Source organism: Neodiprion lecontei, chromosome 7 (assembly GCF_021901455.1).
Source record: "Neodiprion lecontei isolate iyNeoLeco1 chromosome 7, iyNeoLeco1.1, whole genome shotgun sequence".
Taxonomy (NCBI): Eukaryota; Metazoa; Arthropoda; class Insecta; order Hymenoptera; family Diprionidae; genus Neodiprion; species Neodiprion lecontei.
Window position 1 is genome coordinate 12,933,431 of NC_060266.1, and position 27,469 is coordinate 12,960,899.

Sequence of the window (27,469 nt, forward strand, 5' to 3'; positions counted from 1 at the left end):
AAAAGAATTCTGTGATCATACGGTGTTTGAAAATTATGGATATCCAAAATACAGACGCAAAGATAATAGCGATAAAAATTATGTTTGTAAGACAAAGGTGGGAGAAAGGTATATTAGAGTAGATAATTCTATGACCATCCCATACAATCCTGTATTTTTGTTGACGTTTGAATACCATATTTGTGTATATTACTGTGCGTCAATCCATAGTATTAAATATCTTTTCCAGTATTTACACAAAGGGTTAGATAAGGCATACTTGAAAATAAGTGAAGAGAACACAAAAGTAAAAAAAAAAAACATTAGATAACACACACAGAGATGAAAGTTCGATTTAAGAAGAAACACACGACGAAATTATGAAATTTCTTCATACTCCTGCGAAGGCTGCATGGAGAATAGAACAGTTACACATTTCCCGTAGGTCACATTCTGTTACACGATTATCAATTCATACAAAAAACCAACAGCAAATAGGTTTTCAGGAAGATAAGGAAAAGTAAGCTTTGAAAACAGGAAATGAAGCAACACTAACAGCGTTGTACTATATTATATACAGATATTGCCGCCGCCGCCGAGTCAAGAAAATTTAATCTCGAACCCACCTATATGCCCTCAGGTATTGACAGACTTAACCTCGAACCCACATATATGTCCTTATACCTGGACAGATTTAACCTCGAACTATATATGTGCCCCCATTCTTTACAGATCTAACTCTTTTCCCCAGATATATGCCTTGACACCTTTACAGATATATCCCTTTACCTCACATGTATGCTCTCATACCCTTACAAATTCAACCCTTTACACCACACATATATAATATACATGCATCTTAGAATCAGGAATTGAACCTTTCACCCGATATATACCCTTATACCTATAAAGTTAAATAATTATACATATATATATACAAATATCTGACCCTTTACTGCCTTCCCTCCCCCCTCCCAACCTAATCAAAAATTGGGCATTGGCGCGCGAAACGCGCAGGGGGCGAAACCCCCCTAGTATATACATATATTATACAGCGTAGTCCATTTAAGTTGACACAACAGAATATCTCGAGAACCAACCATTTTAGAGAAAGATGTTTGGAATAAAAGTTTCATGGTTCAAAGAGGGAAAAACATTGTGCCATCGTAGTTCTGATTTCGTGAAGGTTTACAAGGTCATTTGGAGGTCAATATTGTTTTTTTGAATGGGAACATGTACTTTTTCACAGATTTGCATTTTACATATGAAAATGAAAAACTTTTATTCTAAACTTTTTTTATACAACATCAATTTTTCAATTTGAAAACAGCTAGCATACAACGTAATAGCGTTATAAATGTTTCTTCCGGATTCACCATAGATCGAAATCATTTCAATTTTTTCCGCGATGGTTAAATAATCCATTATGATGAGACTAGTTATTAGAGAAGTTAATTCGTATTCATAACGTACAGGTGAACACTGGAAAGTTTCTCAGTCATACATTTCTCGTTCTTGAAACTCATTCCTAGATTGGCATTTATCACATGTCTACAATTATTGTATTATTGAATGTCAACAGATACGAGAGTAGATCTCGTGCCTTCATGGAATGAAAACAAAAACATAGGCAGACTAATACATTAGTCTGCTCGGTCACCAGATCTTCCTACTAGCTATTTTATTAATTTTGTGATACCTTGAAAAATTGATGCCGTACAAAAAAAGTTTGGAATAAAAGTTTTTCATTTTTATGTGTAAAATGCAAATCTGTGAAAAAAGTACATTTCCCTATTTAAAAAAACAATGTTGACCTCCAAATGACCTTGTAAATCTCCACCAAATCAAAAGTACGATGGCACAGTGCTTTTCCCCCTTCGAACCATGAATTTTTTATTTCAAACATCTTTCTCTAAAATGCCTGGTTCTTGAGATATTCTGCTGTGTCAACCTAAATGTACCACCCTGTATATCTGAATTACTTATCTTTCCCATATGATTCTTTTAACCAATCTCAAAACACCCAAATTGATTTTTATAATACCAAAAAAAATTTAGTTTCCATAATGAAACATTTTTACGCAAGATTCAGTGTAGGACCTCGTTTTTTCCTGTTTTAAAACTTTTTTGTTTCATTTCATCAATCGTTTTTTCCATTTTCAAACATGTTAAAAATAAATTATAATACATATCGCACCGCTGATTTCATTGCTGATTTTTAAATTGTCTCGTAGTACTGAAATACAGTCACGATTTTTTTCAAATTTATTTCCAGAACGCTTTTTATGAAATATAATATTTCAAAAAATAATGTATTAAAATTGAAAAAAAAATCCTTAGTTCTGTGTTCTAAAACTGGAGAAACGATTTAAAAAATCAGTGATCAAATTGGAGATGTGGCACGTGTTAAAATAGATTTTGAACAGGTATGAAAATAAGTGATTAAATAAATATGAGATGATAAAAAAAAATACAAAAAAACGAGATCCCACTCTGAATCTTGCGTGAAAATGTTTCATTTCGGTAAGCAAATTTTTTTTGTCACCTCATGAAAACCAATTTAGATGTTTTTGAGATAGCTGTGAAAAATCGTAGGGTAGAGACAAGTGATTTAACAAATGTGAAAAAATTCTTAGAAGCTTTTCAATGGTTCTACCAACGTGGAAAAAATCCTTGATGAGATTAAAAAATATCGTGGTCAACCGTTTATTGACTTGTCGTGGAAAGTGAATGTATGGGGTAAAGGGTTAAATCTTTCAAGCGACGACGCCGGCGAGATATCTCTATAACGTAGAAAGTGCAGTAACTCGAGCATAGCGACGCCAAACTAGCCTCGCGAGGTTGCGTATGTGTTGCGCAGGTGTGTGTGCACGCCCGGTGTGCTAGACGAGCGGGCAGAAAAAGAACAGACAGATTCGTCTAGAGAGCGATAAGGTACTGGCTCTTGCCCTCGTTAATCAACCGAGTTTGTACCAAGAAAATAAACGTAGACTCTCTCATCAAAGCACCTGGAACTTCAATTCCTTCGTCCACTCTTCCAAATACTCCCAGCTACGCAAGTTACAGCAGAAAGATACATACATAAAAATATGTTAATATGTGTGCAATAAATTTAGGGGCTCTGAAGGTTCGACAGTCAAAGTTTCAATCGAATTATCAAAGATGAGGTCTAAACTCAATTGTCAAGTTAAATTAGAAGGTGCGACATATTCGGAAGTTGTTCCAGGGTGTGATTGTTGCATGAACCTTCTATCCAGGTGTGAATCTTTCCGCAGTGTTACAACCCTCAATGGCCTTAACCTCGCTTATCAATATTACCATTTATGTGGTGGTGTCCCTTCTATCGACCGTTAACCATATTCTAATTTTATAGTTTCGAAAGGTTGCAGGAGAGCGTTGTGAGGAGCTCAGGTGGGAGCGGGAGCTAGAATGGCGAAGCAAGTCGAGAAGTGGATCACCGGAACGGCGCCACGGTGATCATAGAGGTGACAGAGGCGATAGAGCCGTGCCGGCCGATAGAATCGAGAGAAACGACTGGGGTGAAAGGCTCTCCAAGCAAACTCCATCCGCAGGTGAGTTTGGTTTCACAAGTGTAACTTCTTATGCTGAGACACAGAGTCAGGCAGATCGAACAACTCTCATGCCCATTTCTTCCCATTCATTATCTCCCTTAAGTTAAATGTTGAATGATTTATCAGCAAATTAATTAATAACGAGCTTTGAAACCCTTACTCGCTAAAGCTCGTGCAGGGTCAGTACGCACAGTAAAACTGATTTTTCTGCACGTACGCTTGCTACGATCGCTCACTCGATTGGATAAGCATTACTATCAGTGGTTTACCAGATATTCAAGAAATAGTAAATTATAATTGACCACCGGTAATTTTGCTCGTATATATATCGTACCATCAACTACTAAAAAGTTGGTGTGTCACGACTCGCGAGCATTGTTGTCGTTTTATTCGTCCTGTGATTGGTCGCTGGGCTATGTACCATGTTCAGAGTCCCGCTGTCAGTTTGACAGTTGCGTATGTACGTGTGTGGTCTACGCTTCCGTCGAAATGACGATATACGAGAATTCCATTTTCGGAGTCTCGCTGTCAGTTTGACCATGTACGGAGTCTCGCTATCAGCTTGCCAATCACCTATGATTCAGTTGAAATAAAGTATATGTGTAATTATTTGCGACACTTAGTTGAAATCTGTGCAGTCAATTGCAGAATCCAGAATGGAAATTATTGAAAATTTCAATCGGGTACTGTTACCTTCTTATGCAAATACTTTGAAATACATAGAGTGTTTCGTGCACAGTAATAAGCAGAAATCTAAGAGTTCGCAAATTGGCGCAGTCGTGTGGTCACCAATCTAAGAATGTGTCACCAACGCTGCAGCGCCGACGAGCAGCCGCTCGCGCGCGTGAGCGCGCGTCTCCGTTCCCTAGTATTATATAAAGCGATCGCCGCCGCCGTCGTGTCGAGAATCTTCGACATTCAACCTTCGATTTATGACCTTCTATCGATCTTCAACCTTTGTAACGTTTATGCCCTTATTGGTACGCCGATTTAACTCCTTACCCTACGCATATACCATTATACATGTGAAAATTTAACACTTTACCTTGCGTATATACCCACATACCTATGTAGATTCACTTCCTTATCCTAAGTTTATGCCTACATGGCTTTGAAAGTGTAACTAATTACACTCTTGTATTAAGACATTTAGACCGGACCCGGCCGATCATCAAAATGATATAAAAAAGTCGTATATATTTTTTCGCGACAAAAATTAGTAGAGAGTGCAAATTCGAAGTTCAGGTGGCTAGGTGGTCTAGTGGAGTAAGTCAGTAAAAGTTTGTAAACAGTAAGAAGGGAAAATCGTCCCACTCCGGGTCCAACCTTGAAAATTTTTATATCTGACGTAGGATTATTAAGAATTTTTTCAAATTTTTAATTTACGTCGGTCGATAAAATTATTTCTAAAAATTGTCGCAAATTCAAATTGAGTCGAAAGAAAAAAAAAAAAAAACAGAGTATCTTTTGAACTAAGAACAATCATAGAAAAAATTACGCACCAAATCTAATAGGTCAAGGGTAAAACGCAGGTTGAATTGGCGTGGAATGCCCCATATATATATATATATATATGTATATATATATATATATATATATATATATATATATATATGTCGCATCGCAGTCGAGGACGAAGTCCGGACGACGCACTCGACCTTTTTATGACGTTTATGGAGGGTCATGAGTCGAACATCGAGTGACCAGATGTCCTCAGGATGTTTAAGAAATACTTAGCCTATTGCGGGTGCGTGGTGCAGGTACCACGAGTGGGTTGTATCGCGTAGAGGCCTAGGTCATAAAAGAATAAAGAAGGCCGAAGAGGTCTCAGGCTTTTGGGGAATGGATTCCGGACACTCTCGCTCGAGTCATCGAGTCGAAAAGATCATACTTTGAAAAAGGCTCTGCGCGATACACTCCGCTAGCACCACCTTCGAGAGATCTCCTTATAACGATTATCCTGCATCTTTTAATCTTTGTATCGAATCATTTAATAAATTCTGTACGCTGTGTCACTGCGGCCGTCAGTGAGATATTTATTGTGTCTTGAGAGCACACTCTTGCTCTCTCTAGTTTATTTTTAACTCACGTTATTTGTGTGTTTCTGACATCAGAAGTGGGATAAAGAACTTTCAACTCAGAGATTCGACGATAAAGTTCACGTGAAAATTGTGAAAACTCTGAAATACGACTATGACAAAAGACGGCGAAAACAGTGCCAGTGATGTGGTTGAATCTGATGAAAACAATGCCGGTGTGGTAGCAAGGGACAGTGAAAAAAATGTTATTGAGACAGACAGTGTACGATCTCGAAAACGAAAAAGAAAACGATCTCCGTCTACATCCGAATCGGAACTTGAATCTGATGATTCTGCGCGCACAAAAAATAAACGGAGAGAACGTAGGTCAAGGCTGGAGGAAGAGAATCTACGACTGATTGCTTTGCTTACTCGACGAGAACGGGCACCGATGGACCTCGTTAAATTCGATCCAAAAACGACGGACGCCACTGGCTGGGCAAAGATGGTTGATGAATGGATTCGACGTTACAAACCGGACGATTGGGAAGTCGTCCAGCATCTGGCTAAAGCGTTCAAGGACGAAGCAGCTCAGTGGTTCACCGGTATGGACCCTTCTGGAAAACGCTGGACTGAAATTCGCGCTGAATTTATGAGCGCGTATGCAAAGAACAAAAACGCCGCTTCAGAACTCCATTCGATTTGGACCGACAACGCCGAGTTCACGCTCGAGAATTTCATGAAGAGGGGGAGGAAGATCAAAGCGTGGCTCAAGGAACGGAAATCGGTGGACGAGACCGCTACCCAACTGACTGGATTGTCGTACTCGTTCCAGAACCGATTTGTGCGAAATATTTTCGTACGCGAATCACCTCGCAACCTACAAGAAGCAATGTCGTACCTCGATGGAAGAACGACCGATCACCATCGACCGCGTGCATCCTTCGGAGCCCCTGGTCCACACACTAAGACTCCGACGCCGCGAGATGGGAAGTCGCACCGTTCGGATATCGAGTGCTACAGTTGCGGAAGGAAGGGACATCGTCAGGCCGATTGCAGATCATCCTTGAAGTCACACAGCAGCAAGTCACGGGACGGCAAGGGCGCGTATTTCAAGAAGGCGTTGACCTGTTACAACTGCAAGGAAGAGGGTCACATCTCCACGAACTGTCCAAAGAAGGAAGAGAAAATCGTGAGGCTTTGCAATTTGACCTCTACCAAAAGTACTTTGAAGCTGGCTGACGGTAGGGTGTTGACATTTATTTTCGATTCTGGTTCAGACTGCTCGTTGGTAAGAGAGAGTTTGGTGGAAAGGCTGCCCGGTAGGAGACGGTGCGTCTCAAGGCGGTTAAGAGGCCTTGGAAATGGATATGTAGATTGCTGTGAGCAAATCTCTGTTTTGGCCGATTTAAATGGCATAAATGTTGAGATTGATTTGTATGTGGTAGCGGACGAAACCTTGTCCGAGGATATAATTCTGGGTAAAGAATTGTTAGCAGACGGTGTCTCAGTCACGTTGGACGAAACCGTGGTAAAATTTGCAAAAGTAGACAAATTTATCGGCTCGTGTAACTTGGAAATTAGTATCGATGCTGTCGATTGTGATTCAATTAATATGAGAAAAGCACTCGTTGAATTTTTGAGAATGTGTGAGGAAAATATGAGTGTTGAGTCCCCCAAGATTCGAGTCACTTCCGGTAGTCTTGAGATTCGATTGAAAGACGAAAACAAACTCGTGCAAAGACGCCCTTACAAGCTAGGCGATGTAGAACGGCAAACTGTGAGATGTTTGGTGGACAAAATGCTTAGGGCAGGAATTGTTCGAGAAAGTAGAAGCCCGTTTTCTAGTCCAATCATCTTAGTGAAGAAAAAGGATGGATCGGATAGGCTATGCGTGGATTTTCGGGAATTAAACTCAAATACGGTAGCAGACCGTTATCCATTACCGCTAATACAGGACCAATTAGATCGTCTGTGTGGAGCGCATTATTTCTTGTCGTTCGATATGGTAGCGGGCTTCCATCAGATACCCGTAGAGGAGAACTCGATAGAGAAGCTTGCATTTATTACACCTGACGGACATTACGAATACTTGACAATGCCATTTGGGCTGATGAACGCACCATCCGTGTATCAAAGAGCAATTAACAACGCACTAGGAGAATTGAGATACTCGTATGCGATTGTTTATTTAGATGATGTCCTTATACCTGGCAAAACCCAACAAGAAGCTTTTGATAGACTGAAAATTGTAACGACAAAACTGGCTGAGAGTGGGTTCTCGTTTAATTTAAATAAATGTAAATTCTTGAAAACGCAAATTGAATACCTGGGATACACTGTATCGAACGGAGAGCTGAGGCCCAACCTTCGAAAAATCGAAGCACTGGTGCAATCGCCCATCCCCCGAACGCAGACCCAGGTAAGGCAATTGCTAGGATTAGCATCTTATTTTCGTAGGTTTATACCAAGGTTCTCGCAGGTAGCAGCTCCTCTCTATAAACTGACTGCAGGTAGCACCAAGACGATAACGTGGACAGACGAACACACCAACGCTAGAAGCAAGCTCATTGAACATTTAACATCAGAACCGTTGCTGCGAATATTCGACCCTAATCTTCCGATCGAACTGCATACTGACGCTAGTGCCCTCGGGTATGGCGCTGTATTACTCCAACGCGTTGACAAAGAAAAACATCCGGTCGCTTATTATAGCAAACGTACCATAGACGCTGAAACCCGTTATCATTCGTATGAACTCGAGACCCTTGCAGTTGTAAATGCAATAAAGCACTTTAGACAGTACCTAGTTGGACGCAAATTTCTAGTTGTAACGGACTGTAACTCACTGAAGGCTGCTAGCCTTAAAAAAGATTTAACGCCACGAGTTTACCGTTGGTGGGCATTTTTACAATCCTTCGACTTTGACATTGAATATCGCGCGGGAGAGAGAATGAAGCACGCCGATTTCTTGTCAAGAAACCCTGTTTCGGAGGGAACCGTAATGAAAGTCAGTAAAGTCGACGCGAATAAAATAATAGAACTAGCTGACGACTGGTTAATTGTAGCTCAACAAAAAGACAACGAAATAAAAACCTTATACCGCGAAGTACTTGACGGATCAGAGGCTGCGAAAACTTATACGATAAAGGATAAAATATTGATGCGAACAATAGAGAGGAAGGGTAGGCAATTCACATTGCCCATAGTACCCAGATTGATGGTATGGTCGCTCATACATCACGTACACGCGAATATTTGCCATCTAGGCTGGGAAAAGACTTTAGACAAACTGTACGAGCTTTATTGGTTTCCTCATATGTCAAAGCAAGTAAAGAAATTTGTAGCTAATTGTATTCTGTGTCAAACTTGCAAATCAGTATCGAGACCATCTCAAGCACAGCTACATCCGATAGAAAAAGACGAGACTCCGTGGCGTACGATTCACATAGACATATCAGGCAAATTATCAGGTCCTTCTGAGAAGAAAGAGTACGTTTTCGTAATTATAGACGGATTTACGAAATTCGTGACACTAAATTGGATAAACCGCTTGGACGCGGAAACAGCAATTAATCAGGTTGAGAAACACTCGTTTACTTTTGGGGTACCGAAACGAATCATTTGTGACCAAGGTTCAGGGTTTACAAATGCGCGATTTAAGAAATTTTGTGAGGAAAAGAATATCGTGTTACACCTAATAGCTTCAGGGACGCCGAGAGCTAACGGTCAGGTTGAGAGGGTCATGTCGACCATGAGGAATATGCTATCGGTAAGCAAGGCCCAGGGAAAGAGATGGCAAAATGAGTTAGGCAGAGTGCAGCTTGCGATAAATTCGACTGTTCACAAAACAATAGGCAAAAGTCCCGCTGAGATTTTATTTGGTACAAAAATAAATGCAATTGAGATTGAACGCGTGAAGCACGGTAGCGTGGAAACCGATAACGATAATTTAAATGAACTTAGGGCAGAGGCTGCAAGTAGCATGACAGCAGAAGCCACGAAGGAGAAAGAGAGGTTCGATAGAAAGAACAAACCGGTTAAGCCATTCAAAATTGGAGATTTTGTAATGGTAAGAAACAATGACAGGATAAAGACGAAGTTGGACGCGAAATATCGCGGTCCCGTAGAAGTCGTTGCGGTGCTTCCGAACGATAGGTATCTGGTTCAAAAAATTGGCTCTGGATTGAGCGGTCGCAGTAGCATTAAGGTATCTCATGATAAACTGATCGCAGCTCCAGGGGTTGAGACGAATCAGGACAGCTGTGTCGCAGAAAGTGAAGAAGACGACCACAGAATCGTGTAGCGATTCGTGGGTTTTTGTAAAATTGTAGCGGCACCAAAAGTTGTGCTCATGAGCGCAAACATGGGGTTTGCAGAGAGATTGTGCCCACGTAGGTCGGGACAATAAGTGGTTGTGCATTTTTGTTGATTCTGTTAGTTTTCGAATTCTGCTGAGAATTCGGAGAGAACATGTGGTTCTGGTTGAGTCGGATTTATGTGTAGAAATCCGAAAGAGAGCAGGGCGCTCTGTGGGTTATCGTTGTTTCAATTCGAGAGTGCGACTTTGGCTCTCGATGCTCGCTGGACTTGATCACCCAGAATCCTCGAACCCAAAGCCTAAATGTAACTTGAGAATGATTCGACGAGTGACAATAGTTAGAACATGTACGGATGCGTAAGGCATGCCTGCAGAGCTATTGTGAATGGAAACAATGGTTAGAACATGTACGGATGCGTAAGGCATGCCTGCAGAGCTATTGTGGATGGAAACAATGGTTAGAACATGTACGGATGCGTACGGCATGCCTGCAGAGCTATTGTGGATGGAAACAATGGTTAGAACATGTACGGATGCGTACGGCATGCCTGCAGAGCTATTGTGGATGGAAACAATGGTTAGAACATGTACGGATGCGTACGGCATGCCTGCAGAGCTATTGTGGATGGAAACAATGGTTAGAACATGTACGGATGCGTACGGCATGCCTGCAGAGCTATTGTGGATGGAAACAATGGTTGGAACATGTACGGATGCGTACGGCATGCCTGCAGAGCTATTGTGGATGGAAACAATGGTTGGAACATGTACGGATGCGTACGGCATGCCTGCAGAGCTATTGTGGATGGAAACAATGGTTAGAACATGTACGGATGCGTACGGCATGCCTGCAGAGCTATTGTAAGTGAAACGATAGTTAGAACATGTATGGATGTGGAAGACATGCCTACAGAGCTATTGTAATTGGACAATGGTTAGAAATTGCACGGATGCGTGGGGCATGCCTGCAGAGCCATTTGTGTCTTGGGAATAGGACCTACAGTGTGACTGTAGAGTATTTAAAAGAAAAATACAGCAAAAGCATAAAGGACACGGACGAACTTGTAGAGTCAGGGAAGCCGAACGTAAACTAATGTTCGATCGTTCGATGCTTGTTTTTGTGTTTCAGAAGTGAACTAAATGGTTGAATACTGGGTACTCGAGACGCGTGCTAGTCAGTATGGCCGTGTCGCATCGCAGTCGAGAACGAAGTCCGGACGACGCACTCGACCTTTTTATGACGTTTATGGAGGGTCATGAGTCGAACATCGAGTGACCAGATGTCGTCAGGATGTTTAAGAAATACTTAGCCTATTGCGGGTGCGTGGTGCAGGTACCACGAGTGGGTTGTATCGCGTAGAGGCCTAGGTCATAAAAGAATAAAGAAGGCCGAAGAGGTCTCAGGCTTTTGGGGAATGGATTCCGGACACTCTCGCTCGAGTCATCGAGTCGAAAAGATCATACTTTGAAAAAGGCTCTGCGCGATACACTCCGCTAGCACCACCTTCGAGAGATCTCCTTATAACGATTATCCTGCATCTTTTAATCTTTGTATCGAATCATTTAATAAATTCTGTACGCTGTGTCACTGCGGCCGTCAGTGAGATATTTATTGTGTCTTGAGAGCACACTCTTGCTCTCTCTAGTTTATTTTTAACTCACGTTATTTGTGTGTTTCTGACATATATATATATATATATATATATATAAGTAGTTCCATTAGTTTTCGAAAAATTTCTCGGGAAGGGTCCACCGATGTTAATGTCACTCAGTAATCTTAAAGTACCTTATAAAGTATCCCCACACACTAAATTTTAGCCCTCTAGATGCCTCGGGTCAAGAGAAATTGTTTTTTTAAGGTGTAAAAATCACAATTTTTAGCCTATTTTTAAGAGTTTGATTATCATAAACTTCAAACCCAACCCGAATAATTTGCATTAGATTTCGTCTATTACATCATTTAGTATGTGGAAAAACATATTATAGACTCCCAAACTATTTAGGCTTTATTTATAACAAAGTTAAACAAAATAAAAATTTCTGTAAAATGACTATTTTCAAATGGCCACAAAAAATTCAATTCTCAACCAATTTGCTTCTACAAAGTCTCACATTAAAGTTAATTTGCAACCAGGAATCGGCAATATTTCATTTCAAAATTTATGACTTTTCAAAAATCGCTTACTTTGACCTCTAAGTACGCCTTTATGACAACTCAATTCAGGAGGGTGTAGTGTTTTATGTCTAGAACAATCTTTCAAATGGATTTTCTTGGCCCGAACTTGTGCAATTTTCTATTATTTTTTAAATATTCGTAAAACCAATGAAAATCATTATTGACAAATTAAATATTGAAGTTGCTTGTTTCTTTTTTCATTGCTTCTTTTACTTTCAAAGTAAGCGATTTTTGAAAAGTCATGAACTTTGAAATGAAATATTGCCGATTCCTGGTTGCAAATTAACTTTAATATGAGACCTTGTAGAAGCAAATTGGTTGAGAATTGAATTATTTGTGGCCATTTGAAAATAGTCATTTCACAGAAATTTTTATTTTGTTTAACTTTGTTATAAATAAAGCCTAAATAGTTTGGGAGTCTATAATATGTTTTTTCACATACTAAATGATGTAATAGAAGAAATCTAATGCAAATTATTCGGGTTGGGTTTGAAGTTTATGAGAATCAAACTCTTGAAATTAGGCTAAAAGTGGTGATTTTTACACCTTAAAAAAACAATTTCTCTTGACCTGTGGCATCTAGAGGGCTAAAATTTCGTGTGTGGGGATGCTTTATGAGGTACTTCAAGATTACTGAGTTTCATTAAAATCGGTGGACCCTTCCCGAGAAATTGTTCGAAAACTAATGAAACTACTCATATGTATGTGTAGTAAGATGGTCTTGATTTACAATGATGTCGAAATTTCGTGTGGAAAAGGCGGAAAAAGTTTTAAAAAAATTCGAAAAACGTACGCGCTACCTGGAACCTATGGATCACCTCAAAGTAATGCCTTCAAGATACTGAATTTTCCAAGGTAATTCAAATGGGAACTTGGCTTCACTGCATTATTATTTTTTTTCCTACCTTAATCATGCTCTGAAAAATCTAAAATTTGGTGCGAGTCTTCCCTATAGTCCTAGGTATGCGCAAAACTTGGGAGATATCTAGCGATAAAATTTTCGAAATCCCAGCACGCCAAAGGTGTGTTTCAAAGCCGGTGATCATAATTTAACGAAATAAATGAAATTATAAATAACTTCATACTACTCAATATACTCTTATGAGTTTTTCGGAATAATACTCACCATATAACCGTGAAATTGAGAATATATTGAATGACTGTTGCATTAAATATCACCAGGGGTATCTTTGATGATCGAACTTACAATTACATTTTTTTTAATATTGTTTTCAATCACACAACAATGGTACAATCATGGTGTCCGTATTTCTATAAATCCTTTAGCATGGATATTTTTTTTTCCATCTACTCGGATACAATAAGCGAAATACATTATTTTATGACATTATGTTCTGATAAAATTTGATTAGACCCGTGTATTAATTTTACTGCTCTCTATGCAGTATCGTTAACAACTTTCAAATTTTTCACCATCTAAAGGCCCGTTTCGTCATTATTGTTATTATTTGACCACTATGTTTGATCGCTCTTTAAAAAATCATTATTGATGTTAAAACGTTCGAAAAATTTGCCGGTTTCGCATGAAATAAATGACTCTACAGTTGAATCCCTTAAACTTTTGCTGTCACATACTTTCGCTCGTTTCGGACATTCTATAGCATCGTCGATAATGCTCAGCCCAGACACCGTATGTCTTTTCATGATATCGGACAAGATATCGTCGTAAAAGGCCATTGCAGCAACTGCTCGATTCAAGTACCACAAATGATTCTTGAATTAGTTTAATGATACTTCAGAAATCCTTTTGTCCAATAATATGTAATCGCACCATTTTTTTAAATATATTTATGACTGTACAAAAGCCATACATCAAATTACAGATTTTTCGAAACATTATAAAGGTAGAGAAAAAAAATAATAATACAGTGAGCTCGAGTTCCCTTTGATCTACGTTGGAAAATTCCCTGCCTTAAAAGCAGGACTATGAGTTGACCGACAGACTTAAGGTTGCTTGAACTTTTCAAGAATTTTTTGCAAGCTTTTTTGGTTTTATCTGCACATAATTTCAGAAACAACCTAAGTGAGGAGCAACTCAATATATATAATATACATCATAATCTATCTGGTGAATCTTGACGGCCCGTTAATAATGTTGCTCTTGGGTATTGAAAGTTCGGAAAATATATTATCACAATATACAGAATGTCCCTAAATTGGGGGACACGGACTAGCCAGCGTGATACCTGACTCAAATCCAACCGAGAATTTCTTTGCCGCAAACTCGTCCGACGCATAGTTTTTGAATTATAAGCGATAGCGTTAGGCCAATCAGAGTGCACCATTTCATCTGGATTTGCCGCCACGGAAATTGCTGTTTTGTTCGTCTGGGTGAATTATTATTATTCGTTTACGAATTAAATATTGGCACCTCCCCTTTCTCCCTGTTGTACCCCTTCTCGAGCGCTGACCGCGGTATTGTTGCCGCGGCACATGCTGCCGGCCGCACACCCACGGACGCACACTCGTGTGTGTGAAACATAAGCGAATTCCCAGCTACACAATACTACAAAACACACATCTACGAGTGAGAATAAAAATAAATCTCGAAATAAATCAGCGGGCTTAAGATTTAATGTTATAAAACACTTCCAATCATCGATGTATGCATAAAACTAGAGATTTTAGATGATTATTATGCCGTTAGGGTTCATAATTACTCATTCAATCAATCTGTCTTGAGATCTTCAGAATTATGCTTTCCGAACATTTTTTGTGTCTTTGCAACATAATTTTTCCACTAGTTTTAAATTCGTCATTGACATCCGATTTTTCAATAATGCGAGGGAAAAACAACTCGCTGAATTGACGTGTCAATAGGTTTGTAAATCAATTACGATTCACCTGAGTTAACACAAAATAACTGAATAAATGAGAATTCACTGAATCATTAAAAATGATAACTGAAATCATGAGAATTATTTGAGATATGACTGAATTAGAAAGAGTTGTAATAAGTCGAGTTACTTTGAATTACTTTAGATTCGTGCCAAAATTTTATGTTTAGAGAGAAAAATAATTAAATTCAAATGAAAAAGTAATTTTAAATCAAGAAGAAGGAAATTCCCACATACCTGAATTCAAATGAAGCAATTTGAATATAATAAATCTATCTGAATTTGAGGAAAAATAATTATTGTTATTTGGATCAGAAAAATGAAGTCGAATTACATGAATGAATTCAATTGATTCAACTCAAAAAAATATGGTGTCATTCAAATTCCTAGTTATTTCCTCGTCGATTCAATGCTGGAGCCACTTGTTTACTCACACGAACGATGCAATACAGTATCAATGTACCGGGACAATCTCTTGAAACTATACATGCAATGCGCATGCGCCAAATAATTCAATCTCATTGGTCGGTGAAATCGCCCCGCGGCGATGTTTTCGTCTGCTGAGCAGAGGGCCAACATACACAAAAATGAGACAAGACTCAAGAGCTGTAAATCTCTCGTGCACAAAACCGCGGATTGAGGTTATGTTGCTGTTTATTTTTACGTAGCGCGAATTGTCTAAGTATACTATCGTTCAGCAATACCGTGGTCGATATCGGAAAATATTCAACCGACGCAAATATCAAATGATACAGAAATTGGATGTTATTTATTCAGAGAAAAAATCTTAAATTCAATGTGAAATGTCATTAACAAGTGGGAGTCTGGACAAACCGAGGTAGGTGAGTAAAAACAATGTTTATTGTGAACAGATTCTTTATTTACATAAAACTAAAAATGGGTCTCATTAACGATTTATGTTTTGTGCATTTTATTGGAAATTAGTTGTATCCAAAAATACCAAAAGTTCCAGTCTGATAATAATAGCTTGTAATATTTTCAGGTACGAAATAATTCATTGTCAAAGCAAGACTAAATTTGTCAGGCATGGAAGCATGTAGGTAAATTTCTAATTACGTGATCTTTGACAATTACAATATTTTAACATGGATTCAATGATTAAATTCGTTTTTTTTTTCAGCAGGCCCGAAGTTTGAACTTTGATTAATACGAGGAAAATTATGCCTTACCTGATGGTCAAAACGTTTAGGTGGCAAGGATCCTGGTTTCTCGAGCGGTGCAATCATTAGAACCATCAAACATGGTTGTTTCGTCAGACATCAGGTGCAAGAGTGAATTTTATCAGGCCATCGCCACCTTCTTAACATCAGTTGAGGCAAAATTGAAGAGCGGGATATACTACAGATTATAATGGCTGAATATCCCATCATTTTACTTTGATCGAGCCAATAGCGAGAAGTTTGTTACTTAACCGTTGCCGCCAATTTGTTCTACCGAGGAATCATTCTGTGCACCATTGTGATTCAAGCATCATCATTGACCAGCATTGTTTTTCAAACTTTATGCCATTTAATTTGGTATCTTATTTTGAAGCTTACTTTTACTCTCTTTGGCATTAAATTCAGATGAATAGTTTTTCAAGTCCTCAATTAGATTGTGGGGTTGAATTTTGCTAGGCAAACTGAATCAATCTAAATCCAAAATTGTTAAATAACTTCAGTTGAAAATGTCTTTAAATTTAATTTTAGTAGACGGTGTCATCTGGCTAGCTAGTTGCACAATGACTTGAAACCAAATTCAATTTCACACTCTTTATAGGGTCCTACCCTAAGACTGAAAGCTTGTGAATCTCCATTTAGTGCAATTATTTCTGCATTTCATATTAGCATTATCTGGAGCAAGAAAAATCTCATTTTGAGATTGGAAATGGAACCTGAAACGCAGAAGTTATTCAGTAGCACAAATTGAAAACCAAGAATTTTATAATGGTTCCTGCAACAAAGGGACTCTTTCCAAATATCCTTCCTACAAGGTGATGTTCGGCGGACTATGAACAAGATATTGTATCGGATTACATTATTTGGAAAAAAATCTTCATGAACTTCGTTAAAAATTAGATATTCATTTATTTTGATGGAACAAGGGGCACAATCATGAATCCGATAAGTCAATATCCTCGTAATAATGTTCTGACATTATTCTAAAACATGATTGTCCTTGAAGGTAATTGTGACGTTGAGGCGCATTTTGAGAAAGTTGATTTTCAACTTGTGTCACAGGATGTAATCTACATTCCTGAGTTCTACGCTTCCGATTAAATTTTCTTTGTTTCGAACCGCACTAACATAAAATACTCAAATTATTTTAATAAATCTAATATTACTTAAAGTTTCAATTTGAGTATTAGGTTCCCTTCATTTATTCAATTTAACATCATTAAAACATCATTAAAAATACATTGACTATCGACTATTTGTAAATGTTGATGAACTATTCTCGAGAAAAAGAAGATTCACAGTTCTGTTACAGATAGTGTGATATTTAAATTTCTTGAACACTCGGTTTAATGTCCCATTTTCAAACGTAATAAAATTCAATATTACCGCCTGAAATCATAAAAGAGTGAGAAAGTCGCTTAGTTGCTTGAAAGTGGCGATGATCTTTGTACGTGTGATAAATTGAATAGCCAGATAACAGTAAATATTAGAGATGCAATTATTTTGGCCGTATCACCTGTTGACAGAAAAAAATTTCATTGTTATTTATAATGTACAAAATAATAAAAGAGATCAAATAAAGTGTTTTCACCTACCTGCTGCGTTTCTTCCAAGCACCCAACATTTAAACAGATTTCTCATGTCAGTCGAATAAAGCTAACTTTCAAAGAGTATTAGCATCAACTTTCCGAGTCACTATCTCGACTGTTTGAGATTCTAACCTTAAAAATCCGTATGAACTACATCGACGCCAGAAACAGAGTTTGACAGCTGAAACTCGGAGTGGCCAGCCCGCCCATGCAGCCGATAAAACTCGCGCATGCGCATTGTATGTATAGTTTCAAGAGATTGTCCCTGTATGTGATTTAAGTATCGATTACTCAAAATTTATCAAACCTAAAAATATTTTGAACAAGACTATGAATTATCAAAATATCTCTTCTGATATTAAGACTACACGCAGAAATTTACCAAATCGATTAATTTTTACCAATTCAATCGAGCCGTGTCCGATTATTTTGTTGAAATCGATTAATCGATACATCAATTATTCTCAGATAAGTGGCCATCACTAGCATTGATCTCAACAATTTCAACGTCACTTGCCACTCCAGACCCGCTTTGAATCGACGAGGAAATAACTGTGAATTTGAATGACACCATATTTTTTTGAGTTGAATCAATTGAATTCATTCATGTAATTCGACTTCATTTTTCTGATCCAAATAACAATAATTATTTTTCCTCAAATTCAGATAGATTTATTATATTCAAATTGCTTCATTTGAATTCAGGTATGTGGGAATTTCCTTCTTCTTGATTTAAAATTACTTTTTCATTTGAATTTAATTATTTTTCTCTCTAAACATAAAATTTTGGCACGAATCTAAAGTAATTCAAAGTAACTCGACTTATTACAACTCTTTCTAATTCAGTCATATCTCAAATAATTCTCATGATTTCAGTTTTCATTTTTAGTGATTCAGTGAATTCTCATTTATTCAGTTATTTTGTGTTAACTCAGGTGAATCGTAATTGATTTACAAACCTATTGACACGTCAATTCAGCGAGTTGTTTTTCCCTCGCATTATAGAAAAATCGGATGTCAATGATGAATTTAAAACTAGTGGAAAAATTATGTTGCAAAGACACAAAAAATGTTCGGAAAGCATAATTCTGAAGATCTCAAGCCAAATTGATTAAATGCGTAATTATGAACCCTAACGGCATAATAATCATCTAAAATCTCTAGTTTTATGCATACATCGATGATTGGAAGTGTTTTATAACATTAAATCTTAAATCCGCTGATTTAATTGGAGATTTATTTTTATTCTCACTCGTAGATGTGTGTTTCGTAGTATTGTGTAGCTGGGCATTCGCTTATGTTTCACACACACGAGTGTGCGTCCGTGGGTGTGCGGCCGGCAGCATGTGCCGCGGCAACAATACCGAGGTCAGCGCTCGAGAAGGGGTACAACAGGGAGAGAGGGAAGGTGCCGATATTTAATTCGTAAACGAATAATAATTATTCACCCAGACGAACAAAACAGCAATTTCCGTGGCGGCAAATCCAGATGAAATGGTGCACTCTGATTGGCCTAACGCTATCGCTTATAATTCAAAAACTATGCGTCGGACGAGCTTGCGGCAAAGAAATTCTCGGCTGGATTCGAGTCAGGTATCACGCTGACTGGTCCGTGTCCCCCAATTTAGGGACATCCTGTATACATGAATACATAATTAGCTTTATGCTAGTGCTCTTGTTAGGATCAGTAACTCGATTGGATAAGCGTTTTCAATTGGATTTAAACTCAAATAGGTAAATCTTTTGAAATCTTTCAACTTCTTAACATGAGCGATGACGTTGGAGTGTACAAAAAATGAAGCCGATAAATGTGATTATTCCAGTTTATTTACGAATAAAAATGCTTTATTTATCAAGACAATATCATTTCTTACAAAAATCAACATTTGGTCTACACGATGGTGACCGACAAACCAAACCCTGTTAGTATATGAGTCTCTTTGAACTCACAAATTGGTGGCCGTTTTATGGCCTTATATACGCGATTTCGCCGATTTTTTAAGGTACTTTTCTAGACGCGGTTAAAAAAAAATCATGGATATACTAACAACATTTTTTTAACAGATTATTTATGCACATGGTCAAGTATATGTTTAAAAAAATCAGAAATATCAACGAATGGCGGAGATATAACATAATAAAGCAATGTATTTTTTTTTGGCACGCTCGTTGATGGTGAAAATTCTCGGCATCGATGTGTGTGTCGGAAAAAAAACGATCATATTTATAATTACATAATGAATGTATTTTCAGTCTGAACTAACAATATTACTAGAAAAAAATTATTATAATAAAAATTGGAAACTTGAAATTTTTTTACTCAATCTTCTGTCGGTATTTTATTTTTTATATTTTTCTGTGTCATGTAAATTTCTGATTCTGTAGTTCACACGATAGGTAAAGATACTCAGAATATGTTGTGAGATTTTCAAAGCGATCTGAACCTTCGTTCAAGAGTTAGAACTTTCACAAGGTTCAAAAAGTAAATCGTGGAAAAACGGCTTTGAAGTTGGTGGTCGGGCGCGCCGCGCGGTATCTATTATAAGTGCAATTTTATCTTATTTAATAGCCTCCTGCGCAATATGTGGGGCCAAAATTTACAATTACATAGCCATGTGTGCGGTCAATATCTACATCTACATTTTTTTTCTTTCTTTGATGCCATTAGCCTGAACGGTTATGAAAATTTTAAGCTTTACAGAATTGAAAAAATCCAAAGATTGTGATAAAGTTTTTACGCTCTAAATGCTGTAACTTTAACAATTTTTGTAATTTTTCAATTCTGTGAAGCTTTGAATATTCCTAATCAGGCTAATAGAATTGATTTTTGTTTTTATATTTCGCGTAGGGGAGAGTGGGGTTTCCTGTGATGCGGGGCACCCTGTTCCACCACCCATATCTCGTTTGCCTCTCGTGGCAGAATTTTGTACTATTAACATTTCAATTCGTTGTCTAAAATCTGTCAAGTCGATCCTATTTTCACACAGTGAAAAGTTGACGTCATGCAGAAAATCAACAAAATAGAACCAGGCCTTCCGTAGGCTGGCTTTTGTGCCTAGTATAATCTGACTTTCTATCCATTGCCGTGGAGTTTTTGTGAGAATCTTCTCATACATCATTAGCCATACATGAAGCTGAGTGCGAGTATGAGTAACATAACCTGAAAATGGTTCTTTTGTTAAATAATAATTAAACATTATCAACAAGCAGTGGGGTACATTGTGGCAAAATTTTATGGGGCTCGTTGTGCCAATCGTTTGGTGTAGTTTATAAATATGCTTTTATGTCTCACGTATTCGAGTTGAATGACATAAACCTAAATCTCAGCAGACATGGTCCGAAATAGGAAAAAGAAATCTGACCGAAAAGTCATCGACGCTGCTACGATGGAGGCTGGTGCTCGAAAAGTTCGTTCCGCTGCAGCAGCATTAAGAATCAACAGAATGACTCTACAGCAATACGTCACTGAATACAAGAAACTTGCAACAGATGCACGGCAGGGCATGAAGTTTTCTCCAAATTTCCTGATCTGAATTATTTTCTCAGAAGCTATCGAGCTAGAGTTGAGAAATTATTTGCTCACCGCATCGAATATGCATCATGGCTCGATTCGTAAACAAGTCATGCCCTTAGCATATCAATTAGCTATTGCTAATAATTTGAATTGTCCAGAGTCGTGGCATCACAAAAAATCAGCAGGTGTAGATTGGTTTTTCAATTTCATGAAAAAATATCCAGATCCATCACTCAGAAAACCAGAAGGGACCAGCCTAGCTCGGTCAAGTAGTTTCAATAGAAATACAGTTAACCTGTTCTATGATAATTTAGAAGCAGCGTACAAGCAGCTGGGAAATGATTTGTCACCTGCTTTCATTTAAAACCCGAACGAAATTGTATTAACAGTTCACAATCCACCGAATGTAATTGCACGGAAGAGTAAGAAGCAGGTTGTTCAAATGACGTCTGGTGAACGTGGAACTGACAAGTCACAGCGTGTTGTTTTAATTGCTGCGAATGGAAGTCAATCCCTCTATTCTTAATATTTCCAAGAAAAAATTTCACATCGCATATGCTCCATGGTGCTCCACCAAGTTCTAAAGGAGCTGCGAATCAAAGTGGTTGGATGAACGGTGAAGTATTTATCGATGCCTGGAAACATTTTCAAAAATATGCTTGAGCATTCGTAGACCGCAAAGTCCTGCTGGTTCTTGATAACCACGATTCTCACATCATGATCAGTTTTAATTTTTGGGAAGACAATGGAATTATCCTGTTGACCCTACCACCACATACTTTAAACAAGCTTCAACCGCTGAATCGTACGGCTTACAAGTCATTGAACAATTCCTTTCACACAGCCTGCAATGAATGGATGATAACCAACCCAGGAAAATCTACATCTATTTATCAGATTGCAGAACTTTTTGGTATCGCCTATCCGAAGGTATTTACTGTTCGAAACGTGACGAAGGGATTCGAATCGACATGTATTTGGCCGTTGAATCGCGATCTATTTCATGACGATGAATACCTGTGCTCATATGTCACCGATCGACCTGCTCCTACCATTGAAACGAATCAGGCCCTAAGCATAGATTGAAATATCAATAATACTTTAAGTAATGTTAATAAGAATGATGTGAATAATAATAATGTTAATGAATTCATGGATTCGAGTACTAGTTTTGATGTTGATGATCCATTTGCTTTTGATGCAGTTGATGTAGTACCTGCGAGCTCAGTAAGTGATGGGAATCAAACTGATCCTGTTCATCACGTATCGATGTCGCTCGTTGCTCAATTGGCTTCTGATATCGTAACAGCTCTTGAAAATCGTATTGAGCCGATTGTTCTCGACATTCCAGTTATAGCAGATGCTAAGTTATCAGTTATTACCAGTGAAACTACTTAGGTTCCACAAGATTCACTGAAAGTTAAACTTGAAGCCAGAACTAAGTCAAAGATTGAATGTAAAAAAACAACCATATTGCCGCAAGATATAAAACCATTTCCAAAGGCTGAACCTCAGAAAGGAATCAACAGAAGACGTAAGAGTAGCGCGATACTAACTGATACCCCTTTGAAAGATACTCTATGTAATGAAATGAAAACTAAAAAGTTTAAAAATGAATTGATAAAAGAAAAGAATCTGCAGAAAAAGCCAAGCCAAGAAAGAGTGTGCAAGAGACTCAAGTTAGATGATGACTTTGTCAGAGAAATTCCCGCTAAAAATTCAAAAGGCAAAGGAGTGAAGAAGGAATCTTTACCGATCATCGCTGTTTTATCAGTCTGACTTGTTTTGTTTCTAGTGTCCACCATCGGATGACATCACCCCTGTCTTAACGACAGTTAATATATCACCATGAAAGTGTTATAATAGGTTTGCCACAAGTGGTGCCCCCTCTGTGTCGATCAATCGTTGTTCCATCGGTCGTCTCTGGTCCGTTTTTAATGTCAGCCGCAAGATGGCCACGTTTTATAGCGTGGTGGTGGGGGAAATATGTTGTTCGAAAAATGGCTGTTGGATGCTTTGAATACACGTTTATACCCATCATAGAAATTTTTTTAATCTTCCTACGGAATTTCTGTCGAGCCTAGTATGGCGGAAAAATCATAGCGCCAGAAAGTTGTATTGTCAATCGATTAGTTAGTGTGAAAATTTCAGGCTCATGAAAAAAATTCTAGGAATTAAGGTCTTCGAGGTGGTGTCAACATTAAACGAAATGGGGATGGTAGTGTCAATTGATGAATCTTCGTGAGATGGAGGAGATTCATTAAAAATTTTCCCATGGAATGCGTGTCGAGACTTGGTTGGTGAATTAGATTGTATATAAGCCGTGAGCTTATTCAGACGGTCACTTTGTTCTCATCGATTGCCGGTCGTAAGCTGCTCTCACTCGTTACAAAAAAAGGCCTCGTGGAAAATTGATGGATCTGAGAAAAATCAACCACGTCAGCTGTCTGGAGACTCAGCCACCGAAGAAGATGTCAGAACCATGAAATCGGTGGTGTATGGCGTCTCCGAGCTGAGACTGGTTGAAACGGAGTTGGGGGTTCATATTCTGGTGACAATAGAAAGAAAATTTAACGTCTTTTCACCGCTGCCAACCGCGAGGATTCCACAAGAAGATACGAATTAGCTGGTCAACATGTGCATTATGGCGGATGAAAATCGTATACAGTTGAAATATTAAGGTGATGAATTCCACAAGTGTGCCTTTTGATGCAGTTATGTGCCATTGTTAATCCACGCAATTCCCACCGCTTCTGTGAAATTCATCCGCGCAGAGGATAAAAGCAGGGTGCTTTGATCGTCAGTCTTCTACCTACATTTCAGAAAATCTAGCGGAAGATCCCTCTACGGTATGAAGATAATCCTAGATGTTATAACAGTGCGCTTATATCGTCTGTTATGGACCGCCATCTCGCCCTCGAATTATCACAAAAATCAGTAGCGCCGAGAAGTCTCGGCACACGATATGGGCGAAATTATATGTATCTTAGAATATTTTCTCATCCTTTTTTGTTTTTAAATATCTGTTCCTATATCCCGAACCTCCCATCTTTTCCCATGGACGAGAGGGTTATACCCAATCATCACCAGAAAAGGAAGGCCAACGAGTTTAACCACCGCCGAGTTTGTTCAGCATTGAATGTGACAAGACCCGATATCTTGGTTGAATCACAGGTTAATACTGAGTACCCTCTGTTACTTTACCGCACCGAGTTTGTGCATTGTTTGTTCTAGCCGACCTGGTTTGTGCAATGCCGTCAACGCAGTTAGTTCGTGAACTGTCGTTAACGCACCTAGTTCGTGCACTGTCGTTAACGCACCTAGTTCGTGCACCGTCGTCGACGCACCCAATTCGTGCAACCTTCTAGAGATCCTTTCTTGCACCTAGTTCGTGCACTCATCCAGAGTACAAAGTTCGTGCCACCTTCTTGAGATCCTTTCCTGCACCTAGTTCGTGCACTCATCCAAGGCGCCTAGTTCGTGCAACCTTCTTGAAATCTTTTCCTGCACCTAGTTCGTGCACTCATCCAAGGCACCCAGTTCGTGCAACATTCTTGAGATCCTTTCCTGCACCTAGTTCGTGCACTCATCTGAGGCACCTAGTTCGTGCAACCTTCCTGAGATCATTTCATGTGTACTATTTCCTTGAATTCTAGATATTGTCTACTTGAATTGGAAAATAACCAACTTGTGTCCACATATCTAGACGAACCTCCTCAAACAACAACGAACTAACACTGTTTCTTTACTTTTCAGATTCTTCCAATACCGACCTACTCACGCTACGTTAAAACACCACTCTTACTCTTCCAATTGCATTAATTGCCTTATCTTAGGTCAGTTATTATAATTCTCTTTACAATATATCTTTTATTCTCGCAGACTCAGTTTGGTCCTTTAGCCGAGCCGTCCGAGCCAATTCCTTGTTTTCGACCAGTATTTGTAATTCAGTTTTAAAGTCTATCTTACCAGAAACAATAAAACTATTGGATTTGGTTCGAATATGATGTACAATGCAAAAAAAAATTCATAATAGTGATCAGTATTCTGAAGACAAGGTTTGGAATTGGAGAAACATATTTTTCAGGGGTTCGAATTTAATTTTTAGATGAGAAAGAGATCTGAGACGTGGAACGACCGCATATTAAAAAAAAATTGCAAAATTAAGATTAGCATGCGTATTTCATTTTCGTCCGAATGAGATGTATATCAACTCACATTCATATCCATACATTTGCACTAATTACGATCTATGATGGTGATATTCTGGGGATAGTCGACGATAGAAAGAGCTACTACCCACGCTGAAAAGATTACTGTATGCATGTATATACTTGAAGCCCAGTTGGCTGCCAGCAAAAGGTTGTAAAAAAGTGAAACAATACATCGACATGTTGCAAATCATCTACATTAACGACGATCGTATCACATAGTGCTTTGAAAACCAAAAAATCGCATGTGACAAATTATAAAGATCTTTATAAAATACTAAGTTTGCATTTGGCACTCATTTAAGACGAAAAATATAGGCATGTAATACGGAATGTTTTATAATTATGCCACTTTATTCGATGTAGTACCTATAAAAAATGAGAACGAAAATAACAAAACACGGAATTGTTCCAAAATACAAAAAGTGCACTCATCTAAGAGCAGAACAGTACTCGTACATACCAGGACAATCTCTTGAAACTATACATACTGTTGCTAATAATTTTCCACCTACTCATGTCTCGCGTCAAGCTCAGGTTAGCTCTTTTCCGCAATACCCCCATGTTCCGTCACGTGATATTTCAGAAGTAGTTGAGCCTCCTGTCGCGTCGTCTCATCCTAGCGTGGATATTCAGTCAGAGTTCTTTGCCTTTTTAAAATCGCCCGGTACTGTCAATGTTCTCTCTCCGCAGACTCAGAGCTCGTTCGGACTAAATCAGGTCTCTGTACCTGTCGCGAGTATTGTAGAGTTGCCCTCGAAACAATCGAATTTGAAGCCCGGTTCGTATGACGGTTCGTCTGCTTGGCGTTTATACGAACGTCAGTCCAACATGATAGGTAAGGTGAATGGTTGAAGTCCGTCCCAGAAAGCAGCTAATTTGACAGCCCCTTTGTCCGGTCCAGCCTTGGTAGTTCTTGGATCGCTTTCAGATTCGGATTCTGAAAATTTCGACAGCATTTGTGCGGCTCTTGAACTTCGGTTTGGCGAAGAACATCTTTCCAAACTTTATTTCACACAGTTTGAAAATAGACGTCAAGGGCCCAAGGAAGATTTAGCCTCTCTCGGAAATGACATCGAACGTCTCGCTCGACACTCCCTTATCGATTGTGCAGAAAAAGCTAGAGATCAGAAAACTCGGGCGAAATTCATAAATGCGATTCGGAATCCGGAGCTTCGGTATCATCTGAGGCTCGCAGCTCCAACTTCTCTACGTGAAGCAATTATTAAGGGCTTAGAATTAGAAGCCATCAACGAGGCAAATTTAGGTTCGCGTCAACTTCATCGATTAAGCCGAGCTGAACCTTCGGAAAATTCTTCGTCCCGTCCTTCAGTCAATCAGCGAAGATCAGATTCTCTTCCAGGAAGGAAAAATAGTGATTTCTCTCGTTACAATAGATCAAACTCAAATCGGCCTGTCTCAGAGTGCAAGTTATGCAGCGTAAAGAGACATATCGCGAAGAATTGTTTCAAACTCGACCGTCAGTTGAAGACTGCGCAAGATTCGTGGCGCAAAAATGCCTCCAAGAGGGCTCCCTCTAATCCGGTTTGGGCAGCGCAACCTTCTGTTCCTTAGAATTCGGGAAACTAGCTACCGATGTTTCGAAAGGGCGGATATCATCGGTTTCTTCCAAGTTCCTTAGCCCTATTGCTTCACAGTTCGTGGTTAGAGGCCTGCGTCGTACCGGCCTATATGCTGAAGGTTCCGTTAACGGACTAGGTTATTTGTGGGTGATAGATACCGGAGCCGAAATTTCCGTTGTTCGTCCTGATATGATTTCGTCTCTTGCTTCAATTAATCCTTCTGTGTCTATTCGCACCGCTATCGGCGCAACTACTCCTGAAGTAGGTAAGATGGTCGTGCAGGTAACAGTAGCGGATTGTCTTCAATCCCCACATGAAGTTCTAGCAGCTGATATAGAAGATGAAGGCATTTTAGGCGTAGATTTTCGATCCGCTCACAACTGCGTCATTTCTACCGGGGATTCGACTCTCCGTTCCGGTTACCGTAAGATCAACCTCAAAACGTCTAGGTATATTAACTCTTCTCAACG

The 27,469-nt window shown here is 38.8% G+C and overlaps 1 protein-coding gene across 2 annotated transcripts in view; it reads left to right on the forward strand.

Annotated features, from left to right (window-relative positions):
* Window positions 1-27,469, forward strand: part of LOC107217405 (regulating synaptic membrane exocytosis protein 1) — a 1,749,170-nt gene that overhangs the window by 830,105 nt on the left and 891,596 nt on the right. For both annotated transcript variants that reach the window (XM_046745888.1, XM_046745889.1), the window contains exon 7: window positions 3,353-3,551. In XM_046745888.1, the coding sequence (XP_046601844.1) occupies window positions 3,353-3,551 (199 nt within the window). The remainder of the gene's footprint in view (window positions 1-3,352; window positions 3,552-27,469) is intronic.